This window comes from Schistocerca nitens, unplaced genomic scaffold (genome assembly GCF_023898315.1).
Source record: "Schistocerca nitens isolate TAMUIC-IGC-003100 unplaced genomic scaffold, iqSchNite1.1 HiC_scaffold_467, whole genome shotgun sequence".
NCBI classification, from domain to species: domain Eukaryota; kingdom Metazoa; phylum Arthropoda; class Insecta; order Orthoptera; family Acrididae; genus Schistocerca; species Schistocerca nitens.
The window spans coordinates 44,693-61,932 of NW_026046000.1; the positions used below are offsets into that span (position 1 = coordinate 44,693).

The window sequence follows — 17,240 nt, forward strand, 5'->3', positions numbered from 1 at the left end:
CAGCTGTTTCGGCGCAGCTGTTTCTGCGCAGCTGTTTCGGCGCAGCTGTTTCGGCGCCACTGTTTCGGCGCAGCTGTTTCGGCGCAGCCGTTTCGGCGCAGCCGTTTCGTCGCAGCCGTTTCTGCGCAGCCGTTTCGGCGCAGCCGTTTCGGCGCAGCCGTTTCTGCGCAGCCGTTTCGGCGCAGCCGTTTCGGCGCAGCCGTTTCGGCGCAGCCGTTTCGGCGCAGCCGTTTCGGCGCAGCCGTTTCGGCGCAGCCGTTTCTGCGCAGCCGTTTCTGCGCAGCCGTTTCTGCGCAGCCGTTTCTGCGCAGCCGTTTCTGCGCAGCCGTTTCTGCGCAGCCGTTTCTGCGCAGCCGTTTCTGCGCAGCCGTTTCTGCGCAGCCGTTTCTGCCTAGCCGTTTCTGCGCAGCCGTTTCTGCGCAGCCGTTTCTGCGCAGCCGTTTCTGCGCAGCCGTTTCTGCGCAGCCGTTTCTGCGCAGCCGTTTCTGCGCAGCCGTTTCTGCGCAGCCGTTTCAGCGCAGCCGCTTCTGCGCAGCCGCTTCTGCGCAGCCGCTTCTGCGCAGCCGCTTCTGCGCAGCCGCTTCTGCGCTGCCGCTTCTGCGCAGCCGCTTCTGCGCAGCCGCTTCTGCGCAGCCGCTTCTGCGCAGCCGCTTCTGCGCAGCCGCTTCTGCGCAGCCGCTTCTGCGCAGCCGCTTCTGCGCAGCCGCTTCTGCGCAGCCGTTTCTGCGCAGCCGCTTCTGCGCAGCCGCTTCTGCGCAGCCGCTTCTGCGCAGCCGTTTCTGCGCAGCCGCTTCACGCGGCCGCTTCTGCGCAGCCGTTTCTGCGCAGCCGTTTCTGCGCAGCCGTTTCTGCGCAGCCGTTTCTGCGCAGCCGTTTCTGCGCAGCCGTTTCTGCGCAGCCGTTTCTGCGCAGCCGTTCCTGCGCAGCCGTTCCTGCGCGGCCGTTTGTGCGCGGCCGTTCCTGCGCGGCCGTTCCTGCGCGGCCGTTTCTGCGCGGCCGTTTCTGCGCGGCCGTTGCTGCGCAGCTGTTCCTGCGCAGCTGTTCCTGCGCAGCTGTTCCTGCGCAGCTGTTCCTGCGCAGCTGTTCCTGCGCAGCTGTTCCTGCGCAGCTGTTCCTGCGCAGCTGTTTCTGCGCAGCTGTTCTTGAGCAGCTGTTTCTGCGCAGCTGTTTCTGCGCAGCTGTTTCTGCGCAGCTGTTTCTGCGCAGCTGTTTCTGCGCAGCTGTTTCTGCGCAGCTGTTTCTGCGCAGCCGTTTATGCGCAGCCGTTTATGCGCAGCCGTTTATGCGCAGCCGTTTCTGCGCAGCCGTTTCTGCGCAGCCGTTTCTGCGCAGCCGTTTCTGAGCAGCCGTTTATGCGCAGCCGTTTATGCGCAGCCGTTTATGCGCAGCCGTTTATGCGCAGCCGTTTATGCGCAGCCGTTTCTGCGCAGGCGTTTCTGCGCAGCCGTTTCTGCCTAGCCGTTTCTGCGCAGCCGTTTCTGCGCAGCCGTTTCTGCGCAGCCGCTTCTGCGCAGCCGCTTCTGCGCAGCCGCTTCTGCGCAGCCGCTTCTGCGCAGCCGCTTCTGCGCAGCCGCTTCTGCGCAGCCGCTTCTGCGCAGCCGCTTCTGCGCAGCCGCTTCTGCGCAGCCGCTTCTGCGCAGCCGCTTCTGCGCAGCCGCTTCTGCGCAGCCGCTTCTGCGCAGCCGCTTCTGCGCAGCCGCTTCTGCGCAGCCGCTTCTGCGCAGCCGCTTCTGCGCAGCCGCTTCTGCGCAGCCGCTTCTGCGCAGCCGCTTCTGCGCAGCCGCTTCTGCGCAGCCGCTTCACGCGGCCGCTTCTGCGCAGCCGTTTCTGCGCAGCCGTTTCTGCGCAGCCGTTTCTGCGCGGCCGTTTCTGCGCGGCCGTTTCTGCGCGGCCGTTTCTGCGCGGCCGTTTCTGCGCGGCCGTTTCTGCGCGGCCGTTCCTGCGCGGCCGTTCCTGCGCGGCCGTTCCTGCGCGGCCGTTCCTGCGCGGCCGTTCCTGCGCGGCCGTTCCTGCGCGGCCGTTTCTGCGCGGCCGTTGCTGCGCGGCCGTTCCTGCGCGGCCGTTCCTGCGCGGCCGTTCCTGCGCGGCCGTTCCTGCGCGGCCGTTCCTGCGCGGCCGTTCCTGCGCGGCCGTTCCTGCGCGGCCGTTCCTGCGCGGCCGTTCCTGCGCAGCTGCTCCTGCGCAGCTGCTCCTGCGCAGCTGCTCCTGCGCAGCTGCTCCTGCGCAGCTGCTCCTGCGCAGCTGTTTCTGCGCAGCTGCTTCTGCGCAGCTGCTTCTGCGCAGCTGTTTCTGCGCAGCCGCTTCTGCGCAGCCGCTTCTGCGCAGCCGCTTCTGCGCAGCCGCTTCTGCGCAGCCGCTTCTGCGCAGCCGCTTCAGCGCAGCCGCTTCTGCGCAGCCGCTTCTGCGCAGCCGCTTCTTCGCAGCCGCTTCTGCGCAGCCGCTTCTGCGCAGCCGCTTCTGCGCTGCCGCTTCTGCGCTGCCGCTTCTGCGCAGCCGCTTCTGCGCAGCCGCTTCTGCGCAGCCGCTTCTGCGCAGCCGCTTCTGCGCAGCCGTTTCTGCGCAGCCGTTTCTGCGCAGCCGCTTCTGCGCAGCCGCTTCTGCGCAGCCGCTTCTGCGCAGCCGCTTCTGCGCAGCCGTTTCTGCGCAGCCGTTTCTGCGCAGCCGTTTCTGCGCAGCCGTTTCTGCGCAGCCGATTCTGCGCAGCCGTTCCTGCGCAGCCGTTTCTGCGCAGCCGTTTCTGCGCAGCCGTTCCTGCGCAGCCGTTCCTGCGCAGCCGTTGCTGCGCAGCCGTTGCTGCGCAGCCGTTCCTGCGCAGCCGTTCCTGCGCAGCCGTTCCTGCGCAGCCGTTCCTGCGCAGCCGTTGCTGCGCAGCCGTTGCTGCGCAGCCGTTCCTGCGCAGCCGTTCCTGCGCAGCCGTTCCTGCGCAGCCGTTCCTGCGCAGCCGTTCCTGCGCAGCCGTTCCTGCGCAGCCGTTTCTGCGCAGCCGCTTCTGCGCAGCTGCTTCTGCGCAGCTGTTTCTGCGCAGCTGCTTCTGCGCAGCTGTTTCTGCGCAGCTGCGTCTGCGCAGCTGCTTCTGCGCAGCTGCTTCTGCGCAGCTGTTTCTGCCTAGCTGTTTCTGCGCAGCTGTTTCGGCGCAGCTGTTTCTGCGCAGCTGTTTCGGCGCAGCTGTTTCGGCGCTGCTGTTTCTGCCTAGCTGTTTCTGCGCAGCTGTTTCGGCGCAGCTGTTTCTGCACAGCTGTTTCGGCGCAGCTGTTTCGGCGCAGCTGTTTCGGCGCAGCTGTTTCGGCGCAGCTGTTTCGGCGCAGCCGTTTCGGCGCAGCCGTTCATGCGCAGCCGTTCCTGCGCAGCCGTTCCTGCGCAGCCGTTCCTGCGCAGCCGTTTCTGCGCCGCCGTTTCTGCGCCGCCGTTTCTGCGCAGCCGTTTCTGCGCAGCCGTTTATGCGCAGCCGTTTATGCGCAGCCGTTTATGCGCAGCCGTTTATGCGCAGCCGTTTATGCGCAGCCGTTTATGCGCAGCCGTTTCTGCGCAGCCGTTTATGCGCAGCCGTTTATGCGCAGACGTTTATGCGCAGCCGTTTCTGCGCAGCCGTTTCTGCGCAGCCGTTTCTGCGCAGCCGTTTCTGCGCAGCCGTTTCTGCGCAGCCGTTTCTGCGCAGCCGTTTCTGCGCAGCCGTTTCTGCGCAGCCGCTTCTGCGCAGCCGCTTCTGCGCAGCCGCTTCTGCGCAGCCGCTTCTGCGCAGCCGCTTCTGCGCAGACGCTTCTGCGCAGCCGCTTCTGCGCAGCCGCTTCTGCGCAGCCGCTTCTGCGCAGCCGCTTCTGCGCAGCCGCTCCTGCGCAGCCGTTTCTGCGCAGCCGTTTCTGCGCAGCCGTTCCTGCGCAGCCGTTCCTGCGCAGCCGTTCCTGCGCAGCCGTTGCTGCGCAGCCGTTCCTGCGCAGCCGTTTCTGCGCAGCCGTTTCTGCGCAGCTGTTCCTGCGCAGCTGTTCCTGCGCAGCTGTTCCTGCGCAACTGTTCCTGCGCAGCTGTTCCTGCGCAGCTGTTCCTGCGCAGCTGTTCCTGCGCAGCTGTTCCTGCGCAGCTGTTCCTGCGCAGCTGTTTCTGCGCAGCTGCTTCTGCGCAGCTGTTCCTGCGCAGCTGCTTCTGCGCAGCTGTTCCTGCGCAGCTGTTCCTGCGCAGCTGCTTCTGCGCAGCTGCTTCTGCGCAGCTGCTTCTGCGCAGCTGCTTCTGCGCAGCTGCTTCTGCGCAGCTGCTTCTGCGCAGCTGCTTCTGCGCAGCTGTTTCTGCGCAGCTGCTTCTGCGCAGCTGCTTCTGCGCAGCTGCTTCTGCGCAGCTGTTTCTGCGCAGCTGTTTCTGCGCAGCTGTTTCTGCGCAGCTGTTACTGCCTAGCTGTTTCTGCGCAGCTGTTTCTGCGCAGCTGTTTCTGCGCAGCTGTTTCTGCGCAGCTGTTCCTGCGCAGCTGTTTCGGCGCAGCTGTTTCTGCGCAGCCGTTTCGGCGCAGCCGTTTCTGCGCAGCCGTTTCGGCGCAGCCGATTCGGCGCAGCCGTTTCGGCGCAGCCGTTTCTGCGCAGCCGTTTCTGCGCAGCCGTTTCTGCGCAGCCGTTTCTGCGCAGCCGTTTCTGCGCAGCCGTTTCTGCGCAGCCGTTTCTGCGCAGCTGTTTCTGCGCAGCTGTTTCTGCGCAGCTGTTTCTGCGCAGCTGTTTCTGCGCAGCTGTTCATGCGCAGCTGTTCCTGCGCAGCTGTTTCTGCGCAGCTGTTCCTGCGCAGCTGTTTCTGCGCAGCTGTTCTTGAGCAGCTGTTTCTGCGCAGCTGTTTCTGCGCAGCTGTTTCTGCGCAGCTGTTTCTGCGCAGCTGTTTCTGCGCAGCTGTTTCTGCGCAGCCGTTTCTGCGCAGCCGTTTCTGCGCAGCCGTTTATGCGCAGCCGTTTCTGCGCAGCCGTTTCTGCGCAGCCGTTTATGCGCAGCCGTTTATGCGCAGCCGTTTATGCGCAGCCGTTTCTGCGCAGCCGTTTCTGCGCAGCCGTTTCTGCCTAGCCGTTTCTGCGCAGCCGTTTCTGCGCAGCCGTTTCTGCGCAGCCATTTCTGCGCAGCCGTTTCTGCGCAGCCGTTTCTGCGCAGCCGTTTCTGCGCAGCCGTTTCTGCGCAGCCGTTTCTGCGCAGCCGTTTCAGCGCAGCCGCTTCTGCGCAGCCGCTTCTGCGCAGCCGCTTCTGCGCAGCCGCTTCTGCGCTGCCGCTTCTGCGCAGCCGCTTCTGCGCAGCCGCTTCTGCGCAGCCGCTTCTGCGCAGCCGCTTCTGCGCAGCCGCTTCTGCGCAGCCGCTTCTGCGCAGCCGCTTCTGCGCAGCCGCTTCTGCGCAGCCGATTCTGCGCAGCCGTTTCTGCGCAGCCGCTTCTGCGCAGCCGTTTCTGCGCAGCCGTTTCTGCGCAGCCGCTTCTGCGCAGCCGTTTCTGCGCAGCCGTTTCTGCGCAGCCGTTTCTGCGCAGCCGTTTCTGCGCAGCCGTTCCTGCGCAGCCGTTCCTGCGCAGCCGTTTCGGCGCAGCCGTTTCTGTGCAGCCGTTTCGGCGCAGCCGTTTCTGCGCAGCCGTTTCGGCGCAGCCGTTTCGGCGCAGCCGTTTCGGCGCAGCCGTTTCGGCGCAGCCGTTTCGGCGCAGCCGTTTCGGCGCAGCCGTTTCTGCGCAGCCGTTTCGGCGCAGCCGTTTCGGCGCAGCCGTTTCTGCGCAGCCGTTTCTGCGCAGCCGTTTCTGCGCAGCCGTTTCTGCGCAGCCGTTCATGCGCAGCCGTTCCTGCGCAGCCGTTCCTGCGCAGCCGTTCCTGCGCAGCCGTTCCTGCGCAGCCGTTCCTGAGCAGCCGTTCCTGCGCAGCCGTTCCTGCGCAGCCGTTTCTGCGCAGCCGTTCCTGCGCAGCCGTTCCTGCGCAGCCGTTCCTGCGCAGCCGTTTCTGCGCAGCTGTTCCTGCGCAGCTGTTCCTGCGCAGCTGTTCCTGCGCAGCTGTTCCTGCGCAGCTGTTCCTGCGCAGCTGTTCCTGCGCAGCTGTTCCGGCGCAGCTGTTTCTGCGCAGCTGTTTCTGCGCAGCTGTTTCTGCGCAGCTGTTTCTGCGCAGCCGTTTATGCGCAGCCGTTTCTGCGCAGCCGTTTCTGCGCAGCCGTTTCTGCGCAGCCGTTTCTGCGCAGCCGTTTCTGCGCAGCCGTTTATGTGCAGCCGTTTATGCGCAGCCGTTTATGCGCAGCCGTTTCTGCGCAGCCGTTTCTGCGCAGCCGTTTCTGCGCAGCCGTTTCTGCGCAGCCGTTTCTGCGCAGCCGTTTCTGCGCAGCCGTTTCAGCGCAGCCGCTTCTGCGCAGCCGCTTCTGCGCAGCCGCTTCTGCGCAGCCGCTTCTGCGCAGCCGCTTCTGCGCTGCCGCTTCTGCGCAGCCGCTTCTGCGCAGCCGCTTCTGCGCAGCCGCTTCTGCGCAGCCGCTTCTGCGCAGCCGCTTCTGCGCAGCCGCTTCTGCGCAGCCGCTTCTGCGCAGCCGCTTCTGCGCAGCCGCTTCTGCGCAGCCGCTTCTGCGCAGCCGCTTCTGCGCAGCCGCTTCTGCGCAGCCGCTTCTGCGCAGCCGCTTCTGCGCAGCCGCTTCTGCGCAGCCGCTTCTGCGCAGCCGCTTCTGCGCAGCCGTTTCTGCGCAGCCGCTTCTGCGCAGCCGCTTCTGCGCAGCCGTTTCTGCGCAGCCGCTTCTGCGCAGCCGCTTCTGCGCAGCCGTTTCTGCGCAGCCGTTTCTGCGCAGCCGTTTCTGCGCAGCCGCTTCTGCGCAGCCGCTTCTGCGCAGCCGCTTCAGCGCAGCCGCTTCTGCGCAGCCGCTTCTGCGCAGCCGCTTCTGCGCAGCCGCTTCTGCGCAGCCGCTTCTGCGCAGCCGCTTCTGCGCAGCCGCTTCTGCGCAGCCGCTTCTGCGCAGCCGCTTCTGCGCAGCCGCTTCTGCGCAGCCGTTTCTGCGCAGCCGCTTCTGCGCAGCCGTTTCTGCGCAGCCGCTTCTGCGCAGCCGCTTCTGCGCAGCCGCTTCTGCGCAGCCGCTTCTGCGCAGCCGCTTCTGCGCAGCCGTTTCTGCGCAGCCGTTTCTGCGCAGCCGTTTCTGCGCAGCCGTTTCTGCGCAGCCGTTTCTGCGCAGCCGTTCCTGCGCAGCCGTTCCTGCGCAGCCGTTCCTGCGCAGCCGTTTCTGCGCAGCCGTTCCTGTGCAGCCGTTCCTGCGCAGCCGTTCCTGCGCAGCCGTTGCTGCGCAGCCGTTGCTGCGCAGCCGTTCCTGCGCAGCCGTTCCTGCGCAGCCGTTCCTGCGCAGCCGTTCCTGCGCAGCCGTTCCTGCGCAGCCGTTCCTGCGCAGCCGTTCCTGCGCAGCCGTTCCTGCGCAGCCGTTTCTGCGCAGCTGCTTCTGCGCAGCTGCTTCTGCGCAGCTGTTTCTGCGCAGCTGCGTCTGCGTAGCTGCTTCTGCGCAGCTGCTTCTGCGCAGCTGTTTCTGCGCAGCTGCTTCTGCGCAGCTGCTTCTGCGCAGCTGTTTCTGCCTAGCTGTTTCTGCGCAGCTGTTTCGGCGCAGCTGTTTCTGCGCAGCTGTTTCGGCGCAGCTGTTTCGGCGCTGCTGTTTCTGCCTAGCTGTTTCTGCGCAGCTGTTTCGGCGCAGCTGTTTCGGCGCAGCTGTTTCGGCGCAGCTGTTTCGGCGCAGCTGTTTCGGCGCAGCTGTTTCGGCGCAGCTGTTTCGGCGCAGCTGTTTCGGCGCAGCCGTTTCTGCGCAGCCGTTTCTGCGCAGCCGTTTCTGCGCTGCCGCTTCTGCGCAGCCGCTTCTGCGCAGCCGCTTCTGCGCAGCCGCTCCTGCGCAGCCGCTCCTGCGCAGCCGCTTCTGCGCAGCTGTTTCTGCGCAGCTGCTTCTGCGCAGCCGCTTCTGCGCAGCTGTTTCTGCGCAGCCGCTTCTGCGCAGCCGCTTCTGCGCAGCCGCTTCTGCGCAGCCGCTTCTGCGCAGCCGCTTCTGCGCAGCCGCTTCAGCGCAGCCGCTTCTGCGCAGCCGCTTCTGCGCAGCCGCTTCTGCGCAGCCGCTTCTTCGCAGCCGCTTCTGCGCAGCCGCTTCTGCGCAGCCGCTTCTGCGCTGCCGCTTCTGCAGCCGCTTCTGCGCAGCCGCTTCTGCGCAGCCGCTTCTGCGCAGCCGCTTCTGCGCAGCCGCTTCTGCGCAGCCGCTTCTGCGCAGCCGTTTCTGCGCAGCCGTTTCTGCGCAGCCGCTTCTGCGCAGCCGCTTCTGCGCAGCCGCTTCTGCGCAGCCGCTTCTGCGCAGCCGTTTCTGCGCAGCCGTTTCTGCGCAGCCGTTTCTGCGCAGCCGTTTCTGCGCAGCCGTTTCTGCGCAGCCGTTTCTGCGCAGCCGTTTCTGCGCAGCCGTTCCTGCGCAGCCGTTCCTGCGCAGCCGTTTCTGCGCAGCCGTTTCTGCGCAGCCGTTCCTGCGCAGCCGTTCCTGCGCAGCCGATCCTGCGCAGCCGTTGCTGCGCAGCCGTTGCTGCGCAGCCGTTCCTGCGCAGCCGTTCCTGCGCAGCCGTTCCTGCGCAGCTGTTCCTGCGCAGCCGTTCCTGCGCAGCCGTTCCTGCGCAGCCGTTCCTGCGCAGCCGTTCCTGCGCAGCCGTTCCTGCGCAGCCGTTCCTGCGCAGCCGTTCCTGCGCAGCCGTTCCTGCGCAGCTGTTCCTGCGCAGCTGTTTCTGCGCAGCTGCTTCTGCGCAGCTGCTTCTGCGCAGCTGTTTCTGCGCAGCTGCTTCTGCGCAGCTGTTTCTGCGCAGCTGCGTCTGCGCAGCTGCTTCTGCGCAGCTGCTTCTGCGCAGCTGTTTCTGCGCAGCTGCTTCTGCGCAGCTGCTTCTGCGCAGCTGTTTCTGCCTAGCTGTTTCTGCGCAGCTGTTTCGGCGCAGCTGTTTCTGCGCAGCTGTTTCGGCGCAGCTGTTTCGGCGCTGCTGTTTCTGCCTAGCTGTTTCTGCGCAGCTGTTTCGGCGCAGCTGTTTCTGCACAGCTGTTTCGGCGCAGCTGTTTCGGCGCAGCTGTTTCGGCGCAGCTGTTTCGGCGCAGCTGTTTCGGCGCAGCTGTTTCGGCGCAGCTGTTTCGGCGCAGCTGTTTCGGCGCAGCCGTTCATGCGCAGCCGTTCCTGCGCAGCCGTTCCTGCGCAGCCGTTTCTGCGCCGCCGTTTCTGCGCCGCCGTTTCTGCGCAGCCGTTTCTGCGCAGCCGTTTATGCGCAGCCGTTTATGCGCAGCCGTTTATGCGCAGCCGTTTATGCGCAGCCGTTTATGCGCAGCCGTTTATGCGCAGCCGTTTATGCGCAGCCGTTTCTGCGCAGCCGTTTATGCGCAGCCGTTTATGCGCAGACGTTTATGCGCAGCCGTTTCTGCGCAGCCGTTTCTGCGCAGCCGTTTCTGCGCATCCGTTTCTGCGCAGCCGTTTCTGCGCAGCCGTTTCTGCGCAGCCGTTTCTGCGCAGCCGTTTCTGCGCAGCCGTTTCTGCGCAGCCGTTTCTGCGCAGCCGCTTCTGCGCAGCCGCTTCTGCGCAGCCGCTTCTGCGCAGCCGCTTCTGCGCAGACGCTTCTGCGCAGCCGCTTCTGCGCAGCCGCTTCTGCGCAGCCGCTTCTGCGCAGCCGCTTCTGCGCAGCCGCTCCTGCGCAGCCGTTTCTGCGCAGCCGTTTCTGCGCAGCCGTTCCTGCGCAGCCGTTCCTGCGCAGCCGTTGCTGCGCAGCCGTTCCTGCGCAGCCGTTCCTGCGCAGCCGTTCCTGCGCAGCCGTTCCTGAGCAGCCGTTCCTGCGCAGCCGTTCCTGCGCAGCCGTTCCTGCGCAGCCGTTTCTGCGCAGCCGTTTCTGCGCAGCCGTTCCTGCGCAGCTGTTCCTGCGCAGCTGTTCCTGCGCAGCTGTTCCTGCGCAGCTGTTCCTGCGCAGCTGTTCCTGCGCAGCTGTTCCTGCGCAGCTGTTCCTGCGCAGCTGTTCCTGCGCAGCTGTTTCTGCGCAGCTGCTTCTGCGCAGCTGTTCCTGCGCAGCTGCTTCTGCGCAGCTGTTCCTGCGCAGCTGTTCCTGCGCAGCTGCTTCTGGGCAGCTGCTTCTGCGCAGCTGCTTCTGCGCAGCTGCTTCTGCGCAGCTGCTTCTGCGCAGCTGCTTCTGCGCAGCTGTTTCTGCGCAGCTGCTTCTGCGCAGCTGCTTCTGCGCAGCTGTTTCTGCGCAGCTGTTTCTGCGCAGCTGTTTCTGCCTAGCTGTTTCTGCGCAGCTGTTTCTGCGCAGCTGTTTCTGCGCAGCTGTTCCTGCGCAGCTGTTTCGGCGCAGCTGTTTCTGCGCAGCCGTTTCGGCGCAGCCGTTTCTGCGCAGCCGTTTCGGCGCAGCCGATTCGGCGCAGCCGTTTCGGCGCAGCCGTTTCTCTGCGCAGCCGTTTCTGCGCAGCCGTTTCTGCGCAGCCGTTTCTGCGCAGCCGTTTCTGCGCAGCCGTTTCTGCGCAGCCGTTTCTGCGCAGCCGTTTCTGCGCAGCTGTTTCTGCGCAGCTGTTTCTGCGCAGCTGTTTCTGCCTAGCTGTTTCTGCGCAGCTGTTTCTGCGCAGCTGTTTCTGCGCAGCTGTTCCTGCGCAGCTGTTTCGGCGCAGCTGTTTCTGCGCAGCCGTTTCGGCGCAGCCGTTTCTGCGCAGCCGTTTCGGCGCAGCCGATTCGGCGCAGCCGTTTCGGCGCAGCCGTTTCTGCGCAGCCGTTTCTGCGCAGCCGTTTCTGCGCAGCCGTTTCTGCGCAGCCGTTTCTGCGCAGCCGTTTCTGCGCAGCTGTTTCTGCGCAGCTGTTTCTGCGCAGCTGTTTCTGCGCGGCTGTTTCTGCGCGGCTGTTTCTGTGCAGCTGTTCATGCGCAGCTGTTCCTGCGCAGCTGTTTCTGCGCAGCTGTTCCTGCGCAGCTGTTTCTGCGCAGCTGTTCTTGAGCAGCTGTTTCTGCGCAGCTGTTTCTGCGCAGCTGTTTCTGCGCAGCTGTTTCTGCGCAGCTGTTTCTGCGCAGCTGTTTCTGCGCAGCCGTTTATGCGCAGCCGTTTCTGCGCAGCCGTTTCTGCGCAGCCGTTTCTGCGCAGCCGTTTATGCGCAGCCGTTTATGCGCAGCCGTTTATGCGCAGCCGTTTCTGCGCAGCCGTTTCTGCCTAGCCGTTTCTGCGCAGCCGTTTCTGCGCAGCCGTTTCTGCGCAGCCGTTTCTGCGCAGCCGTTTCTGCGCAGCCGTTTCTGCGCAGCCGTTTCTGCGCAGCCGTTTCTGCGCAGCCGTTTCTGCGCAACCGTTTCTGCGCAGCCGTTTCAGGGCAGCCGCTTCTGCGCAGCCGCTTCTGCGCAGCCGCTTCTGCGCAGCCGCTTCTGCGCTGCCGCTTCTGCGCAGCCGCTTCTGCGCAGCCGCTTCTGCGCAGCCGCTTCTGCGCAGCCGCTTCTGCGCAGCCGCTTCTGCGCAGCCGCTTCTGCGCAGCCGCTTCTGCGCAGCCGCTTCTGCGCAGCCGCTTCTGCGCAGCCGCTTCTGCGCAGCCGCTTCTGCGCAGCCGCTTCTGCGCAGCCGATTCTGCGCAGCCGTTTCTGCGCAGCCGCTTCTGCGCAGCCGTTTCTGCGCAGCCGTTTCTGCGCAGCCGCTTCTGCGCAGCCGCTTCTGCGCAGCCGTTTCTGCGCAGCCGTTTCTGCGCAGCCGTTTCTGCGCAGCCGTTTCTGCGCAGCCGTTTCTGCGCAGCCGTTCCTGCGCAGCCGTTTCGGCGCAGCCGTTTCTGTGCAGCCGTTTCGGCGCAGCTGTTTCTGCGCAGCTGTTTCGGCGCAGCTGTTTCGGCGCAGCTGTTTCGGCGCAGCCGTTTCGGCGCAGCCGTTTCGGCGCAGCCGTTTCTGCGCAGCCGTTTCGGCGCAGCCGTTTCGGCGCAGCCGTTTCTGCGCAGCCGTTTCTGCGCAGCCGTTTCTGCGCAGCCGTTTCTGCGCAGCCGTTTCTGCGCAGGCGTTCATGCGCAGCCGTTCCTGCGCAGCCGTTCCTGCGCAGCCGTTTCTGCGCAGCCGTTCCTGCGCAGCCGTTCCTGAGCAGCCGTTTCTGCGCAGACGTTTCTGCGCAGCCGTTTCTGCGCAGCCGTTTCTGCGCAGCTGTTCCTGCGCAGCTGTTCCTGCGCAGCTGTTTCTGCGCAGCTGTTCCTGCGCAGCTGTTCCTGCGCAGCTGTTCCTGCGCAGCTGTTCCTGCGCAGCTGTTCCTGCGCAGCTGTTCCTGCACAGCTGTTCCGGCGCAGCTGTTTCTGCGCAGCTGTTTCTGCGCAGCTGTTTCTGCGCAGCTGTTTCTGCGCAGCTGTTTATGCGCAGCCGTTACTGCGGAGCCGTTTCTGCGCAGCCGTTTCTGCGCAGCCGTTTCTGCGCAGCCGTTTCTGCGCAGCCGTTTATGTGCAGCCGTTTATGCGCAGCCGTTTATGCGCAGCCGTTTATGCGCAGCCGTTTATGCGCAGCCGTTTATGCGCAGCCGTTTCTGCGCAGCCGTTTCTGCGCAGCCGTTTCTGCGCAGCCGTTTCTGCGCAGCCGTTTCTGCGCAGCCGTTTCAGCGCAGCCGCTTCTGCGCAGCCGCTTCTGCGCAGCCGCTTCTGCGCAGCCGCTTCTGCGCTGCCGCTTCTGCGCAGCCGCTTCTGCGCAGCCGCTTCTGCGCAGCCGCTTCTGCGCAGCCGCTTCTGCGCAGCCGCTTCTGCGCAGCCGCTTCTGCGCAGCCGCTTCTGCGCAGCCGCTTCTGCGCAGCCGCTTCTGCGCAGCCGCTTCTGCGCAGCCGCTTCTGCGCAGCCGCTTCTGCGCAGCCGCTTCTGCGCAGCCGCTTCTGCGCAGCCGTTTCTGCGCAGCCGCTTCTGCGCAGCCGTTTCTGCGCAGCCGTTTCTGCGCAGCCGTTTCTGCGCAGCCGTTTCTGCGCAGCCGTTTCTGCGCAGCCGCTTCTGCGCAGCCGCTTCTGCGCAGCCGCTTCTGCGCAGCCGCTTCTGCGCAGCCGCTTCTGCGCAGCCGCTTCTGCGCAGCCGCTTCTGCGCAGCCGCTTCTGCGCAGCCGCTTCTGCGCAGCCGCTTCTGCGCAGCCGCTTCTGCGCAGCCGCTTCTGCGCAGCCGCTTCTGCGCAGCCGCTTCTGCGCAGCCGTTATGCGCAGCCGCTTCTGCGCAGCCGTTTCTGCGCAGCCGCTTCTGCGCAGCCGCTTCTGCGCAGCCGCTTCTGCGCAGCCGCTTCTGCGCAGCCGTTTCTGCGCAGCCGTTTCTGCGCAGCCGTTTCTGCGCAGCCGTTTCTGCGCAGCCGTTTCTGCGCAGCCGTTTCTGCGCAGCCGTTCCTGCGCAGCCGTTCCTGCGCAGCCGTTCCTGCGCAGCCGTTTCTGCGCAGCCGTTCCTGCGCAGCCGTTCCTGCGCAGCCGTTCCTGCGCAGCCGTTGCTGCGCAGCCGTTGCTGCGCAGCCGTTCCTGCGCAGCCGTTCCTGCGCAGCCGTTCCTGCGCAGCCGTTCCTGCGCAGCCGTTCCTGCGCAGCCGTTCCTGCGCAGCCGTTCCTGCGCAGCCGTTCCTGCGCAGCCGTTTCTGCGCAGCCGCTTCTGCGCAGCCGCTTCTGCGCAGCTGTTTCTGCGCAGCTGCTTCTGCGCAGCTGTTTCTGCGCAGCTGCGTCTGCGCAGCTGCTTCTGCGCAGCTGCTTCTGCGCAGCTGCTTCTGCGCAGCTGTTTCTGCGCAGCTGCTTCTGCGCAGCTGCTTCTGCGCAGCTGTTTCTGCCTAGCTGTTTCTGCGCAGCTGTTTCGGCGCAGCTGTTTCTGCGCAGCTGTTTCGGCGCAGCTGTTTCGGCGCTGCTGTTTCTGCCTAGCTGTTTCTGCGCAGCTGTTTCGGCGCAGCTGTTTCGGCGCAGCTGTTTCGGCGCAGCTGTTTCGGCGCAGCTGTTTCGGCGCAGCTGTTTCGGCGCAGCTGTTTCGGCGCAGCTGTTTCGGCGCAGCCGTTCATGCGCAGCCGTTCCTGCGCAGCCGTTCCTGCGCAGCCGTTTCTGCGCCGCCGTTTCTGCGCAGCCGTTTCTGCGCAGCCGTTTATGCGCAGCCGTTTATGCGCAGCCGTTTATGCGCAGCCGTTTATGCGCAGCCGTTTATGCGCAGCCGTTTATGCGCAGCCGTTTATGCGCAGCCGTTTATGCGCAGACGTTTATGCGCAGCCGTTTCTGCGCAGCCGTTTCTGCGCAGCCGTTTCTGCGCAGCCGTTTCTGCGCAGCCGTTTCTGCGCAGCCGTTTCTGCGCAGCCGTTTCTGCGCAGCCGTTTCTGCGCAGCCGCTTCTGCGCAGCCGCTTCTGCGCAGCCGCTTCTGCGCAGCCGCTTCTGCGCAGCCGCTTCTGCGCAGCCGCTTCTGCGCAGACGCTTCTGCGCAGCCGCTTCTGCGCAGCCGCTTCTGCGCAGCCGCTTCTGCGCAGCCGCTTCTGCGCAGCCGCTCCTGCGCAGCCGTTTCTGCGTAGCCGTTCCTGCGCAGCCGTTCCTGCGCAGCCGTTCCTGCGCAGCCGTTCCTGCGCAGCCGCTGCTGCGCAGCCGTTCCTGCGCAGCCGTTCCTGCGCAGCCGTTCCTGCGCAGCCGTTCCTGAGCAGCCGTTCCTGCGCAGCCGTTCCTGCGCAGCCGTTCCTGCGCAGCCGTTTCTGCGCAGCCGTTTCTGCGCAGCCGTTCCTGCGCAGCCGTTCCTGCGCAGCTGCTTCTGCGCAGCTGTTCCTGCGCAGCTGTTCCTGCGCAGCTGTTCCTGCGCAGCTGTTCCTGCGCAGCTGCTTCTGCGCAGCTGCTTCTGCGCAGCTGCTTCTGCGCAGCTGCTTCTGCGCAGCTGCTTCTGCGCAGCTGCTTCTGCGCAGCTGTTTCTGCGCACCTGTTTCTGCGCAGCTGTTTCTGCAGAAGCAGCTGCGCAGAAGCAGCTGCGCAGGAACAGCTGCGCAGAAGCAGCTGCGCAGGAACAGCTGCGCAGAAGCAGCTGCGCAGAAACAGCTGCGCAGGAACAGCTGCGGAGGAACAGCTGCGCAGGAACAGCTGCGCAGGAACAGCTGCGCAGAAACAGCTGCGCAGGAACAGCTGCGCAGGAACAGCTGCGCAGGAACAGCTGCGCAGAAACAGCTGCGCAGAAACAGCTGCGCAGAAACAGTGCGCAGAAACAGCTGCGCCGAAACAGCTGCGCCGAAACAGCTGCGCCGAAACAGCTGCGCAGAAACAGCTGCGCCGAAACAGCTGCGCAGGAACAGCTGCGCAGGAACGGCTGCGCAGGAACGGCTGCGCAGGAACGGCTGCGCAGGAACGGCTGCGCAGGAACGGCTGCGCAGGAACGGCTGCGCAGGAACGGCTGCGCAGGAACGGCTGCGCAGGAACGGCTGCGCAGAAACGGCTGCGCAGAAACGGCTGCGCAGAAACGGCTGCGCAGAAACGGCTGCGCAGGAACGGCTGCGCAGGAACGGCTGCGCAGGAACGGCTGCGCAGGAACGGCTGCGCAGGAACGGCTGCGCAGGAACGGCTGCGCAGGAACGGCTGCGCAGAAGCGGCTGCGCAGAAGCGGCTGCGCAGAAGCGGCTGCGCAGAAGCGGCTGCGCAGAAGCGGCTGCGCAGAAGCGGCTGCGCAGAAGCGGCTGCGCAGAAGCGGCTGCGCAGAAGCGGCTGCGCAGAAGCGGCTGCGCAGAAGCGGCTGCGCAGAAGCGGCTGCGCAGAAGCGGCTGCGCAGAAGCGGCTGCGCAGAAGCGGCTGCGCAGAAGCGGCTGCGCAGAAGCGGCTGCGCAGAAGCGGCTGCGCAGAAGCGGCTGCGCAGAAACGGCTGCGCAGAAACGGCTGCGCAGAAACGGCTGCGCAGAAACGGCTGCGCATAAACGGCTGCGCATAAACGGCTGCGCATAAACGGCTGCGCAGAAACGGCTGCGCAGAAACGGCTGCGCAGAAACGGCTGCGCAGAAACGGCTGCGCATAAACGGCTGCGCATAAACGGCTGCGCATAAACGGCTGCGCAGGAACGGCTGCGCAGGAACGGCTGCGCAGGAACGGCTGCGCAGGAACGGCTGCGCAGGAACGGCTGCGCAGGAACGGCTGCGCAGGAACGGCTGCGCAGGAACGGCTGCTCAGGAACGGCTGCGCAGGAACGGCTGCGCAGGAACGGCTGCGCAGGAACGGCTGCGCAGGAACGGCTGCGCAGGAACGGCTGCGCAGAAACGGCTGCGCAGAAACGGCTGCGCAGAAACGGCTGCGCCGAAACGGCTGCGCCGAAACGGCTGCGCCGAAACGGCTGCGCAGAAACGGCTGCGCCGAAACGGCTGCGCCGAAACGGCTGCGCAGAAACGGCTGCGACGAAACGGCTGCGCCGAAACGGCTGCGCCGAAACGGCTGCGCCGAAACAGCGGCGCCGAAACAGCTGCGCCGAAACAGCTGCGCAGAAACAGCTGCGCCGAAACAGCTGCGCAGAAACAGCTGCGCAGGAACAGCTGCGCAGGAACAGCTGCGCAGAAACAGCTGCGCAGAAACAGCTAGGCAGAAACAGCTGCGCAGAAACAGCTGCGCAGAAACAGCTGCGCAGAAACAGCTGCGCAGAAGCAGCTGCGCAGAAACAGCTGCGCAGAAACAGCTGCGCAGAAGCAGCTGCGCAGAAGCAGCTGCGCAGAAGCAGCTGCGCAGGAACAGCTGGGCAGAAGCGGCTGCGCAGGAACGGCTGCGCAGGAACGGCTGCGCAGGAACGGCTGCGCAGGAACGGCTGCGCAGGAACGGCTGCGCAGGAACGGCTGCGCAGGAACGGCTGCGCAGGAACGGCTGCGCAGAAACGGCTGCGCAGAAACGGCTGCGCCGAAACGGCTGCGCCGAAACGGCTGCGCCGAAACGGCTGCGCCGAAACGGCTGCGCAGAAACGGCTGCGCCGAAACGGCTGCGCCGAAACGGCTGCGCCGAAACGGCTGCGCCGAAACGGCTGCGCAGAAACGGCTGCGCCGAAACGGCTGCGCAGAAACGGCTGCGCAGAAACGGCTGCGCCGAAACGGCTGCGCAGAAACAGCTGCGCCGAAACAGCTGCGCAGGAACAGCTGCGCAGAAACAGCTGCGCAGAAACAGCTGCGCAGAAACAGCTAGGCAGAAACAGCTGCGCAGGAACAGCTGCGCAGGAACAGCTGCGCAGAAGCAGCTGCGCAGAAACAGCTGCGCAGAAGCAGCTGCGCAGAAGCAGCTGCGCAGAAGCAGCTGCGCAGAAGCAGCTGCGCAGAAGCAGCTGCGCAGAAGCAGCTGCGCAGAAGCAGCTGCGCAGGAACAGCTGCGCAGAAGCAGCTGCGCAGGAACAGCTGCGCAGGAACAGCTG

General features: G+C 66.1%; 2 protein-coding genes across 2 annotated transcripts; one reads left to right on the forward strand and one right to left on the reverse strand.

The window, feature by feature from the left end:
- Positions 1-512: 512 nt before the first annotated feature.
- LOC126232239 (trichohyalin-like) lies at positions 513-9,107 on the reverse strand. Its single transcript, XM_049942531.1, has 5 exons — positions 6,320-9,107; positions 5,029-6,167; positions 3,568-4,893; positions 1,519-3,409; positions 513-1,240 (listed from the first exon to the last, which is right to left on the reverse strand). The coding sequence occupies exons 1-5, from the start codon at positions 9,105-9,107 to the stop codon at positions 513-515; spliced, it is 7,872 nt and encodes a 2,623-aa protein (XP_049798488.1).
- A 4,997-nt stretch (positions 9,108-14,104) lies between these two features.
- On the forward strand, positions 14,105-17,227 carry LOC126232240 (ice-structuring glycoprotein-like; the record flags this gene model as incomplete). Its single annotated transcript, XM_049942532.1, has 2 exons — positions 14,105-15,799; positions 15,916-17,227. Coding segments are annotated over exons 1-2 (3,007 nt in total), but the record flags the coding sequence as incomplete, so codon positions are not given.
- Positions 17,228-17,240: the final 13 nt, after the last annotated feature.

Bases quoted from the DNA above. Each gene is read 5' to 3' on its own strand.
- LOC126232239 (XM_049942531.1), bottom strand. From the start codon at position 9,107: ATGAACGGCTGCGCCGAAACAGCTGCGCCGAAACAGCTGCGCCGAAAC. The intron at 6,168-6,319 runs GCGGCTGCGCTG...ACGGCTGCGCAG, and splicing joins GCAGAAGCGGCTGCGCAGAA to AAACGGCTGCGCAGAAACGG. The intron at 1,241-1,518 runs GCGGCTGCGCAG...ACGGCTGCGCAG, and splicing joins GCAGAAGCGGCTGCGCAGAA to AAACAGCTGCGCAGAAACAG.